The 12,578-nt window shown below is 41.6% G+C and overlaps 1 protein-coding gene across 2 annotated transcripts in view; it reads left to right on the top strand.

The window, feature by feature from the left end:
• The first annotated feature begins 2,993 nt into the window (after positions 1 to 2,993).
• Positions 2,994 to 12,578, top strand: part of HAO1 (hydroxyacid oxidase 1) — a 64,839-nt gene continuing 55,254 nt past the window's right edge. Inside the window, 2 exon segments of one of the 2 annotated variants that reach the window (NM_001243431.1) lie at positions 2,994 to 3,174; positions 10,439 to 10,590. In NM_001243431.1, coding sequence (NP_001230360.1) covers positions 3,038 to 3,174; positions 10,439 to 10,590 — 289 coding nt within the window. In that variant the 5' untranslated portion in view covers positions 2,994 to 3,037. 2 annotated transcript variants of the gene reach the window in all.

The raw sequence follows: 12,578 nt of genomic DNA, 5'->3' as shown, positions 1-12,578 counted from the left end.
GCTGCACCAGGGGCATATGGAAGTTCTCAGGCTAGGGGTCAAATCAGAGCTTCAGCCGCCAGCCTACACCACAGCCACAGCCACTCGGGATCTGAGCCACATCTACCACCTACACCACAGCTCATGGCCATGCCAGATCCTTAACCCACTGAGTGAGGCCAGGGATCGAACCTGCATCCTCTTAGATATTCGTCAGCTTCATTTCTACTGAGCCGCAACTGGAACTCCTGTTGAACATTGATTTTGTTGGGATGTTAAGAAAGGGTTAGGAAGTGAATAAAGCTTTAAGTCCAGGGTAAAAAAACAAAAACAAAAACAAAAAAACTTCCTATTGTTTTGGCCACTGAGAAGGAGAATGCTCTAAGCCAGCCATAGACGTCATCGCCTGGCCATTTCTCATCCTCATCTTCCCAGACGGACTGGGCAGGGTGAGCGGATGGGGGGAATGTAGCCTCTAGCAGCTTGAACAAGGCCTGAACGTGTCCTGTTTTGCCCTCACAATCTCACTTCACAGAGTCCTAGTGAATTTTATAGAATGTATTGTCTCAGAAAGAATGTGAGGTATTTAAACAACGTAATTACCACAAATTAACAAAAGCTGTTCTAAACTCAATCACTTCTTTTTGTTCTCTCCACCAAGAGATTAATTAAGCAATGTCAGGACTATATTTAGCTTATCCACTAAGCTGGTTCCATACTCTAAATCATCTGTTGGGCTGCAGTTGTGCCGAATAAGAGGGGATTTTTTTTTTAATTTTTATTTTTTATTTTTTATTTTTTTTTTGCTTTTTAGGGCCTTGCCTGTGGCATATGGAAAATCCCAGGCTAGGGGTTGAATTGGAGCTGCAGCTGCCTGCCTACACCACAGCCACAGCAATGCGGGATTGAGCTGCATCTGCAACCTATACCACAGCTCGTGGCAACACCAGATCCTTAACCCACTGAGAGAGGACAGGAATCAAACCTGCATCCTCATGGATCCTAGTTGGGTTCATTAACTGTTGAGCCATGAAAGGAACTCTGGATTTATTTTTTTAATTCAAATCTCTCTCTCTCTCTTTTTTTTTTTTTTTTTTGTCTTTTTGCCTTTTCTTGAGCTGTTCCCTCGGCATATGGAGGTTCCCAGGCTAGGGGTCGATTCGGAGCTGTAGCCGCCAGCCTACGCCAGAGCCACAGCAACGCTGGATCTGAGCCGCGTCTGAAACCTACACCACAGCTCATGGCAACACTGGATCCTTAACCCACTGAGCAAGACCAGGGATCGAACCTGCAACCTCATGGTTCCTAGTCAGATTCGTTAACCACTGAGCCACGACGGGAACTCCTTAATTCAAATATCTTTAAAACTCTTCACTGGAGCTCTTCTGTGGTACAGCAGATTAAGGATCTGGTGTTGGCATGGCAGTGACTCGGGTTACTTCCGTGATGTGGGTTTGATCCCTGGCCTGGGAACATCTGTATGCCAGGGGTGCAGCCAAAAAAAAAAAAAAAACAACCTGCCTCTATTCTCCATCCACCTTTGGCTAGCAGTTGTTCTCAAATAATATCATGTATCAAAATCACTTGGAAGGCTAGTTATAGCACAAAAGGCTGTAGAGTTTCTGATTCAGCACAACTGGGGTGGGGCCTGAGAATCTGTGCTTTTAACAAAAGTTCCCTGGTGAGGCTGATTGTTGCTGGTCCAGGGCCACAATTTGGGATGCACTGGCCCTTCTTTTCCTTAGTTAACACCAGCACTTGACCTGCTTAAGTTTCATTCTGGAGTGTTAAATTGTCTCTGCATCAAAATTACTTGAGTTGCAAAGTGCTAACAGTTTTAATAACTATAGAAGTTGCAAATAAATGAATAGGTTTCTAAAAGGTCATGCTTTAATCTGCAACTTTTGATCAGTTCTCACAGGAAGTAAGATCTCAGACCAATTTTTATAATGATTTTCTTAGCTGTGCAGTTGAGTTTTTTCTTCTAGAAAGGATTAATGGATTTTCACTTTCCAATAGTATTTCTGAGGCCAATTTAGCTATCATTGAACTGAAGCAAAAAGCAGGCATCTGTGAACTTTGGGAATAAACCGATATAGAATTCAATGCTAATCCTAACAGCTGAAAGGTCTTTAATTCCATTAAGGGGTAGTGAGATGGGAAGGAAAGGCAGCTAATACAGGATGAGTTACCGACCAATGGCATTTGTGGGCGACCGAAGCCTGCACCGTAGGATGCACATCTAGGAGTTAACTGCCAGAGGAGTGAGGGATTTGGTATTTATACACCAATTCCCTTAAGCTCTTGGTGTAGGATTGTTCCATGGAGCATTGAGTCCACAGCACTTTAGCCTGCCATGTGGATGGAAAAGTAGGCTCCAAGTTCAAGAGAACATTCTCATACAGGTGCAGGCAGTTGGAATTCAGCAGTTGAATAGCTGGTGAGCCACTTTAAGTGGGGGCTCCCAGGTGGAAATCCAGGACTGACCGATGTCAAAGCCATTGCTATCTTTCTTCTTCCCTTCCTTCCTCCTTTCCTTCTTCCTTCCCTCCCTCCCTCTCTTCCTCCCTTCCTTCCCATCCATTTCATAGGCTCTTTTTCATATATGTGCATGATCCAAATTTGGGAGGAAAATGAGTGGACAGCACATTCTGAGTACCAATTAAATAGCCAAGTCACACACCGTGGGAATGAAGCAGCCTTAGGAAGAACTGAGCCAAGAGGGGTTTCATGCAAGTACTTCTCTAGGTCTTTGATTTTTGACTCATTCTTATGCCTTTTTAACATGACAGACACCTAATCCCCTTCTGCTGCCTCTCCAGCCCAATTTTTTGTGGCTTAGGTGTACCTGCTCTTTGGCAGACAGCTGCAAAAGAAATTTCAAAGTCTAAGCATATGTTTGCTCACTTACTGTAAGCAACAGAGAAGGAAATCTGAACTTTGGAAAAAGTCTATTAATAATTGACAAATAGCAGAATTGTCAGGATGTAGAAAGCAATACAGAAAAAAAAAACAAACAAACAAAAAATCATCCTGGCGTTTGCAATAACCCAGGAAAATGTTCACCCGGCTTGTCTGTATCAGTGATTATGAGCAACATGCTAAATCCATACTTCAGAAGTCTATATATGACTATTATAAGTCTGGGGCAAATGATCAGGAAACCTTGGCTGATAATATTGCAGCATTTTCCAGGTAAGAATATTTTTTTAAATCATGCTTTGAGATTACACATGGACATTCTACCAGAGCAAGATCAGTTTCTGTGTTGATAGTGTGAAATTATTTGTCTAGACAATATGCTTATTAGAGAGGGGGCAATTCATGGGGCTGTGAGACATATTGAGCTTTAAACTTGTTTTAAAATAAAAATATCCCAAGCCTGGCAATCTTGGACAGCTGACAGAAAAAAAAACTAACCCTAAGTTTCCTCACTTGAAATGACGTAGATGATTCATTTAACTGTGTATAAAAATAGTGACAGATTCTGACTCTGTTTTCTTTGAGGCTGACAGAGTGTATGTTTATGGTGGAGAAAGCCATTCGTATTAAATGCAAGATAGCCATCTTATCTGGTGGAACCAGATCGGATTGTTCTCTCAAATGTTCTCATCCTTCTGGCTTGCCATTATCATTTATTCTGATTACTATTGTCTAAACTTTCACTTGAGCTTTCAATTGGCCTAAAGAACATTAATCTTTCAGCTTTGCTGTTTCATCTCTAAAGTGCTTCATCTCTCTTCCCAAATTAGTTTTCCCTTGACTTTCATATTTCAAGATCCAACATGGTGGATGTCATGGTTTATGGTTTCTGTTTGTAATAAAAACAAGAAACAAAATAACTCTAAAGGAGTGCTTTTCTCTCAAGGCAGTTAGGAAATGGTTTATTTGCTGGAGCAGGGGAAGAGAGCCTTCAATATACTATAGTCTTTGAAGCTCATTGATCTTTTCTTCCAGCCATTAGTAAAGCCAATGAATGTCATGAGTACTCATTGATGGTGATAAATTAAAGAAAAAAAAAGGCAGAAAGTATCCAAAGGAAAGAATCTACCTTCCTCCTTGATTTCTTCTTTAGCCCCTAGAGCAAAAGCACTCAAAATCACTTTTCTACTTGTCAACTGGGAGAAATGAAATCATTCTACACAAGGTGGTTGCTGGCAAGCAGACTGATTCACCTGCAAATCAGTGTAGGAGCTTGAGAGTTGAAGTGGGGCCTCCCCTAAACTCCTTCAAGCCTTGACTTTGTCTTGCATTTTCTTTGCAACAAAAATGGCATTTTAAAAAAGCTAGGGGGAGCCATGGGAAGAGAAAAGTTGGCTGAGAGTGGAGGGGCTTAAAATTCTGCATGATCTTTTTTTCCAACCATTATGGAATTTTTTAGATCCTTTTGATATTTTCTGCTCTTGAGAGATGCTCGTTTTTGGACCTGTTTCAGCTGTTCGCCAGGTAGTGTGGTTTGCCTCTTAGTAGTCTCCTGAAAATGACACTTGAACCCAAACAGGTAATTTTAACCAGGGATATTCCAGGCCTTTGACAATCTGATGGCGTTGGTATCTCTTAGCATGACTCAGGTCGAAATACTTAGGTGACCATCTACTCCATTAATATATGATCTTCCTCAGCCTTAGTGCCCTTCACCTCATGCTGGTTGATTAATTACCTTACACATTGAGAATCTCAATGGGCTAGACTCAGTACTGCATGCTGAGGATAAAGCAGTGAGTGACAGAAAGTTCTTGTCCACAGGCATTTACATTCCAATGGAAGCACATTGACCTTTGGCCTCCATAATGGTAGTAGGTTGAATTGATGCAAAATGGACATAAAACAATCAGCCCAGTGGGGGCCTCTAAGAGGGAGGAGAGGGGTGCAGCAAAGCAGACAGACCACCTCTATCCTACCCCAGAAATTCTAGAAATCTTGTGAGACCTAAGTTCTGGTGACTTCCAAGCCTGGACCAGAAAAGTACCTCCTGCTGGAGTTCCCACTGTGGCTCAGTGGGTTAAGGAGCCAACATTGTCTCTGTGAGGATGCAGGTTTGATCCCTGGCCTCGCTCAGGGGGTTAAGGATCCAGTATTGCTGTGAGCTGTGGTGTGGGTTGCAGATACAGCTTGGATCTGATGTTGCTGTGGCTGTGGCTTAGGCCACAGCTGCAGCTCCAACTTGACTCCTGACTTGGGAACTTCTGTATTCTGAAGGTATGGCCATGAAAAGAAAAAAAAAGTTCTTCTTGGGAGTTTTCCCAGCCCATTCAGCCTAAGGACAGATCTTAGGGGCAGGACACAACTGATGAGAATGAGTTTTGAATGCCACCTTTTCCATGAACTTTGATCCTTGTCTTTTGTTCAGCTTTAAGTGAGGGAAAATGTCTTAATTTTCTCTGGGGGAGGGCAGATGATATTTTATTATCAAACAGCTGAGGAGTTTTTATGGCCTGTACAAACATTGCCTATACCATCTCAAATCCTCTTTTGCTGGGTCACGCCTAACCCTGTATCAGCAAGTTGATCACAGGGAACTAAAAACAGAGCTTCTGTCGTGGTGGTAGGTCTGGTTGTTAGGTTGAAGGCAATCAATCTGAAAGCTCTCATTCTGAGTCACATGAAATCTGCAAAGCAGCCAAACCTCAGCTCACCCATTGTGACACAAGGACAGGGTATTTTAAAGACATTTATGCAATGTACCCACCTCCCCATCCTACACATACAAGAAGAGGTCAATCACAGTGACCCCTTTTATTTCTGCATGCGGCTCTGACATGACCAAGCAGTGACTGGGGTATGTTTCTCAGTAAGCTTGGGGCTTTGACACTATTGTGTCCACTCCCCAATATTAAAAAAGGACAGAAAAGGTCAAAGAGACAGAACCACCCAGAAGAACAGAGTTTCCTCTTGCAAACATGACAAGAACAGAGAAAATGTCAGCTGGCGAAGTTTTGCTTGGACTGACCTGATTGGAGTTAATTTTCAAAAGAACAGTCCTTCGATTCTCTTACACATTAACTCAGGGTATCTTTCTAAACCATGGCCTGTACATATTTTGTGGCTTCTTGGGAAATTATCATTGGTGGAAAATAACTCTCCAATGTGGGTGTTCTAATAGTTCTCCGATTCAGGACTTCAAAGTTCTGTGATATTGGAACTTTTTCTCTTCTCATCCACGGTGTGTCACTTAGTGACACTGAAAACTGCGTAGTTTTCTTTGAAACAAACAGATGATAAAAGAGAAACCATTCCCCCTCTTTCATATTTGAGAAGAAATACACTCTCACCAGCAGCATCATCAGTATTCTTTTCATAGGTGTAAGTGTCACAGAACCCTTCAGCTTGTTTGCGCAACAGGTGAGTAAGCTGCTCTTCCTCCTGCAGGAAGAAAAGCAGCTTAATTGTCACTTGTTTTTTTTGAAGAGTCACATGGCAGGAACTCATATTCCAGCTCTGTCTCCTCCTCCCTCCTCGCCTCTTCTTCCTCTACACAAACCCTTCTGCCTCTCAATTTTGGACCTCAAAGCTGTGGCTTCTTTATGCAGACAAGTGTTGACAAACCTACACACGTGAACACACACACACACACTATTTCTGAAGTATCATGGAGGCATTCCAAAAATGGCTTGGCTATTTAAATATATTCCCCCCCACCCCCACTGTGTTTTTTTTCAGACTTCCATTCCTGCCTCCTTATTCCTTTAGTTGGGTTCTTTGGAGGTTAAATGTTTTAAAGGTCTCATGACATTGTAAATGAAGGGTAAATAAGATTACAAAAACTGTGGAATATTTTATATACATATATACACACTTTGTATATGTATATACATATATTGTATGTTTTTGGCTTTTTTTTTTTTTTAAGGCTGCTCCCATGGCATATGGAAGTTCCCAGTCTTGGGGTCGAATTGGAGCTACAGCTCCTAGCCTACACCACAGCCACAGCAACGGGATCGGAGCTGCATCTGTGACCTACACCACAGCTTACAGCAACATCCTGACCCACTGAGTGAGGCCAGGGATGGAACCTGCATCCTCATGGATGCTAGTTGGCTTTGTTTCTGCTGAGCCACAATGGGAACTCGGCATACATTGTGTTTTTAATGCTCAGAGTAAATAATGAATGTGGAGTAATTAAGATGCAATATGATCATCTCACGGGACGTAAAACATGACTTCAGTGTGCTGCGTTGCTAGGGTTCAGTAACAGCACGTGGCTTTAAAGCGGGGGGATGTGGGATTGTCCCCCTTCATGAGAGTCCCTCCTCTGGGGACTGTGTGTATCACCTGATTTAGGGCAAATTAAAATTGAGGCCCTTGTATATGAGAAGGATCCCCACTTTTGCCCCACTTCCCTTAACTCAGTAAACCTTTGAAAATAGTTCACCATTCAATTGATTCAATTGCTTTGTCAATCTTTGTATCCTTTTTCCAACGTGGAGGTCCCATGAGAGCACAGTCCAAGGCCATAGTCTTCTACTATTTTATGTAAAATTGTGGGGAAGAAATCACTTACATTGGAGCTGGATGGGGATGGGAAGGGGTAGCTCTGGGAATTACCCAAGGTTAGTTGTAATTGTTCTTTGGAAAATATCAAAACGTGGAGGATGTTTTTAGAGAATGCACACTTCCCACTCCATTGGTCTCATCTCATTTTATCTGGAAACTGCATTATGTGCATAAGATGAGGAGGGTCTATAATTTCATATTCAGGACGGGAAATGCGTGTGGGGAAGTGAGAACAACAATTATTAAACTGACTGCGCCACCTCGTGGACAAGTATAAAGCTGCTGCCTGGAGATATGGAAGGGTTGAGCCTTGATTTAAAAAGGGGGACTGAATATTTGAAAATGTTCCTTTTGAGACACACACACACACTCACACATACACACCCACATACACACCCACATACCCCTGATTCCTTGCAGCTCTGTATGTGATCTTTATAAAAGCTTTATTGTTTCCTCAGCTCTAACTAAATATTAATGCCTTCCAAGGCCAGGATGCCAATGGCTGCTATTAAATCTTTTTCTCTCATTCTAATAATACACTTAGAGACGATTGGTGGTAAAAACGCTCTTCAAGGCTTCTGCCTCTCCCTGTTCAAGGTGGAGATCAAAGAATCATGCTGTTAGTTAGGGTCAGTAGAGAAGAAAAGACTTCCAGCAGCAGAGCATGTAGTGTGACAGAAAATAATGACAATTATGATGTTCAAAGGAATTGCAGAGAAATCACAGTTAAACTTCTTTATTATGCTTTTCAGGGGCTGGATGTTTTCATTTTATTATGTGAGGAAGGGTTCTATTACCAACCCTTAGCTATTCCTCAAAGCAACATGAAGGCAGAATTTCTTCTTCCACTATAGGAAATAGGCTTCAATTAAGAATTGGGAGGTTCACCAACTATCATCCATGAGGACACAGGTTTGATCCCTGGCCTCGCTCAGTGGGTTAAGGATCAGGCATTGCCATGAGCTGTGGTGCAGGTCACAGACGCAGTTCGGATCTGGTGTTGCTGTGGCTGTGGTGTAGGCTGGCAGCTGTAACTCTGATTCGACTCCTCTCCTGGAAACCTCCGGTGTGGCCCTAAAAAGGCAAAAACAAACAAAACAAAACAAAACAAAAAGGATTGGGAGGTTCAACTTCTCTTGGCTACTCCCTTACTAAATCACACCTCACCATATTAATTAAAAATAATAATCTATCTAGATGCAGAGTTATACCTACGTCATGAAAGTTGAGTGCTGGTTAGGAAAGGTGAAGGAATATGTGCATTTACTTGTTTATTGCCTTAGTGCTCATCAGAAATGGGGCTGTTTTTTCTTCAGTTTTAATCAGTTACTAATGAGGAGAAATTAATCCTGAATAAATAGGAAATATAAATTTAGCTAAGAGAAGAAGAACTCGTTTTCCAGTAAATTTTCCAAGTTTGAGTCTTGGTTTGTTAGTAACTTTCATTGCCACACAAAAGAATTGGAGAAAAAGCAATTTAAGTTAAAGTTCAGGGGTCAGAAATTCTTTAGGCCTAACACTCTAGTCTCTGCCAAATAGCAGTTTTGAAGGAAATGCTGAATTAAACTGAAAAAACTTTCCATATCATCATACTTCAAGGGATAAAGCATTCAGATCAAGGATTGTAAAGAAACCACATTATAACTTTAAAAGTAATTGCCTGAAGCTATTATCTGTCAGAAAAAAAAAAAATGATATAGACATAGGATGTCTTCTTAAGCTCTAATCTAACCCCATGCCATTGTATACCACCTTCAAAATGCCTTGAAGGAAGTGAAATGAAAGCTATATTCACACAAAAATCTTTAAGTGGATCTTTATTGGCTTTATTTATAATCTTTCCAAATTGGGAGCATTTCTAATGTCTCTTATCTTGGGAATGAATAAACAAATGTTTATCCATGTGCTACCTTCTCACAATGGAATACTAGTCACCAATGATACAGAAAAAAACTATTATTATTATTACTTGAGGCCGCACCTGTGGCACATGGAAGTTCCTGGGCCAGGAGTCGAATCAGATACAGCCACAACAACACTTGATCCAAGGCATATGTGTGAGCTTTGCTGCAGCTGGCAGCAATGCCATATCCAGATCCTTAATCCACTGAGCGAGGCCTGGGATTGAACCCACATCCTCACAGACACTATGTCATTGTACCTAACTTACTGGCTGAGCCACAATGGATACTCCTTAAGAACAATCACTGATGCACACAGCTATATGGGTGAATCTCAAAAACCTTAGGCTAAGTGAAAGAAGCCAGACTCCAAAGGCTACATACTACAGTTGACCTTTGAACATGGGTTTGAACAGAGCAAGTGCACTTATCATGGATTTTTTTTCCCCCACTAAATATGTACTACATGATCTGGGGTTGCTTGAATCTGTAGATGGGAAACTGGAGATCTGGAAGGTCAGACTGTAAATTTATACCCAGATTTTTCAGAGCACAGAGGGCTTTCCCACACTGTTGAAGGGTCAACAATATATGACTCCAATTGTAGATGTTCTTGCAAAGTAAGAAAAGTAACACTATAGAAAAAAAAATAATAATCAGAGGTTGTTAAGGGATTGGTTGGAGGAGAGTTTCACCAAAGAAGGAAATGGGGACCTTTTTCAGGATGGCTGAGCTGTTCTAGATCTTAATTTTCTGGTGAGTCGACAGTAAGCTTTTCTCATAAAGAACTGTACACTCAAATGGGTGAATTCTACCATGTGCTAATTATACTTTACTAAGAACAATGGTTTGAGAAACTCATTATTAATTTCATTGATGATTTTCCATCTTAACAAACATTAAAATAGCCCCATTTTCTTCATCTTTGTAGTGTGCTTGCTAGGAAAATTACAAGAATATTTTCTCTTTCCAACTCTGATGTCATGTCAACATTTTGGTTATACTTTTAAAATTCTAAAACCTCTTTTATTTTTTTTTTTTTCTTTTGAAACAAATTCTAGGTGGAAGTTGTATCCACGGATGCTCCGGAATGTGGCTGAAGTAGACCTGTCAACTTCTGTTTTAGGGCAGAGAGTCAGCATGCCCATATGCGTTGGGGCTACTGCTATGCAGTGCATGGCACATGTGGATGGAGAGCTTGCAACCGTGAGAGGTAGGAAGAAGGTCCCTCCTCAGTGGAGTAGAAGCTGATTAACACTTAGTGACACCTTCTCTGTATGCATCAAGCAAACCCTGCCCCTGCCCTGGATGCTTTTATAGTCACAAAAGTTAAGCTTATTGACTGCCATCAACATATGTGTTCTTGCATGTCCTGCTTTTCCATCTTCTAACTATACGTTTCTAGCAAGACAGTTTTTCTTTTCTTTCTTTCTTTCTTTCTTTCTTTTTTTTTTTTTTTTGCCATGCCTACTGCATGTGGAAGTTCCATGGATGGAACCCATGTCACAGCGGTCACTCATGCTGCTGCAGCGACAATGCCAGATTCTTAACACACTTTGCCACAAGGGAACTCCTAGCAAGATACTCTTTGTGTCTCAGTTTTTATCAGCTGTAAAATGGGGATAAAAATAGAACTTATGACCTACTTCCTTAGGTGACTGTGAGGATTAACTAAGGTCATGCGCATAAAGTGCTTACAGCAGTGCCTGGCAAAGAGTAGTGGCTCAATAACTTTTAGTTATGAGTATTAATATCAACATCTGAAAACATCAAAGTCTGAGAAATGGGCTCATCTGGGGTCACACTGCTAGGCAGTAAAGAGATAGGACTCAGGCTTGTGGCTACCTAATTTCAAAGCCCTTCCTACTTCCCCCATACTCACATGATTCTCATACTCAAAGAGTAAATGTGACTTGGTTGGTTGTATTTTCTGCCATGGTTTTGGACCAGGATTTTTATATGGATGAGTTGTATTCCTAATGGAGCATTTCCAGCCCTCTCGGGGGGAATGATGAGAAATTCAATTGTGATATACAGAAAATCTTTTTTTTTTTTTTCTTTCTGTTTTTAGGGCTGCACCACTGACAAATGGAGGGAGTTTCCCAGGCTAGGGGCCAAATCTGAGCTACAGCTGCCAGCCTGTGCCACAGCCACAGCAACACCAAATCTGACCAATGTCTGTGACCTACACCACTGCTCACCACAACACTGCTCACCACAACGCTGGATCCTTAACCCATTGAGCGAGGCCAGGGATGGAACCCACAACCTTATGGTTCCTAGTTGGGTTTATTTCTGATACGTCACGACGGGTAACCAGTAATTCTTGATTAGAGCCAATTTATTAACTTCCCAGCTCCCTAACAGCTAGGAACATTTGAAAGTGTATGTGCAGTGATCAATCTCCCACATTCTGCTTCAGAAATGCATATGGGAGTTCCCCTTATGGCTCAGTGGTAACAAACCCAACTAGTATCCATGAGAATGTGGATTTGATCCCTGGCCTTGCTCAGAGGGTTAAGGATCCATCGTTGCCATGAGCTGTGGTGTAGGTCACAGACATGGCTCAGATCTGGCATTGATGTGGCTGTGGCATATGCTGGCAGCTGTAGCTCTGATTCAACCCCTAGCCTGGGAACTTCCATGTCCTGAGGGTGTAGCCTTAAAGAGAAAAAAAAAATGTTAAAAAAAAAGAGAAATGCATAGGAAAACTGGTCATGAATTCTATCTGATTTCTTTTGATGCTGAGCAAGGCAGGAACCTCAGACCCAAAGAACAGGAAGGAAATACTATTCTGAAATATTCCAGTTCTAAGAATTAAGGATCTTGTGGATTCCCTTCCCTCCTTGAAATGCCTTCCACAGAATACTGCCTGGAACATCAGCATGAAACAGTGAGGATGTATGGAGAGGCTGAGGTTGGAGCCTGGAGTCTCTTTAATTCTAGGACCACACACAGATAAAGTGGTTGTAGGGCCCCAGCTATTCCTCTACAGTCATCCTGAAATATGGGGAGCGAGAAGGAAAAAGAAAGGGAAATGTTACCTGTTTATTTAAAGGTAGGATAAGAGGCCTTCCCAGGCATGTTGTAGACAATAACCAGTTTAAAAAAAAAAAAAAAAGCAAACAAAATCAAAACACACGCACACAAATGGAAACTTGCACACCCTCAAATTTCTGTAAATTTGATAACAAATGGCCT

Source organism: Sus scrofa, chromosome 17 (genome assembly GCF_054392235.1).
Source record: "Sus scrofa isolate SSC_HxYL_T2T_F1_AM1 chromosome 17, Sscrofa_HxYL_maternal_Yorkshire_Landrace_v2.0, whole genome shotgun sequence".
NCBI lineage: Eukaryota > Metazoa > Chordata > Mammalia > Artiodactyla > Suidae > Sus > Sus scrofa.
The sequence above is the reverse complement of the archived record's forward strand: the minus strand, read 5'-3'. Positions and strand labels throughout refer to the sequence as shown.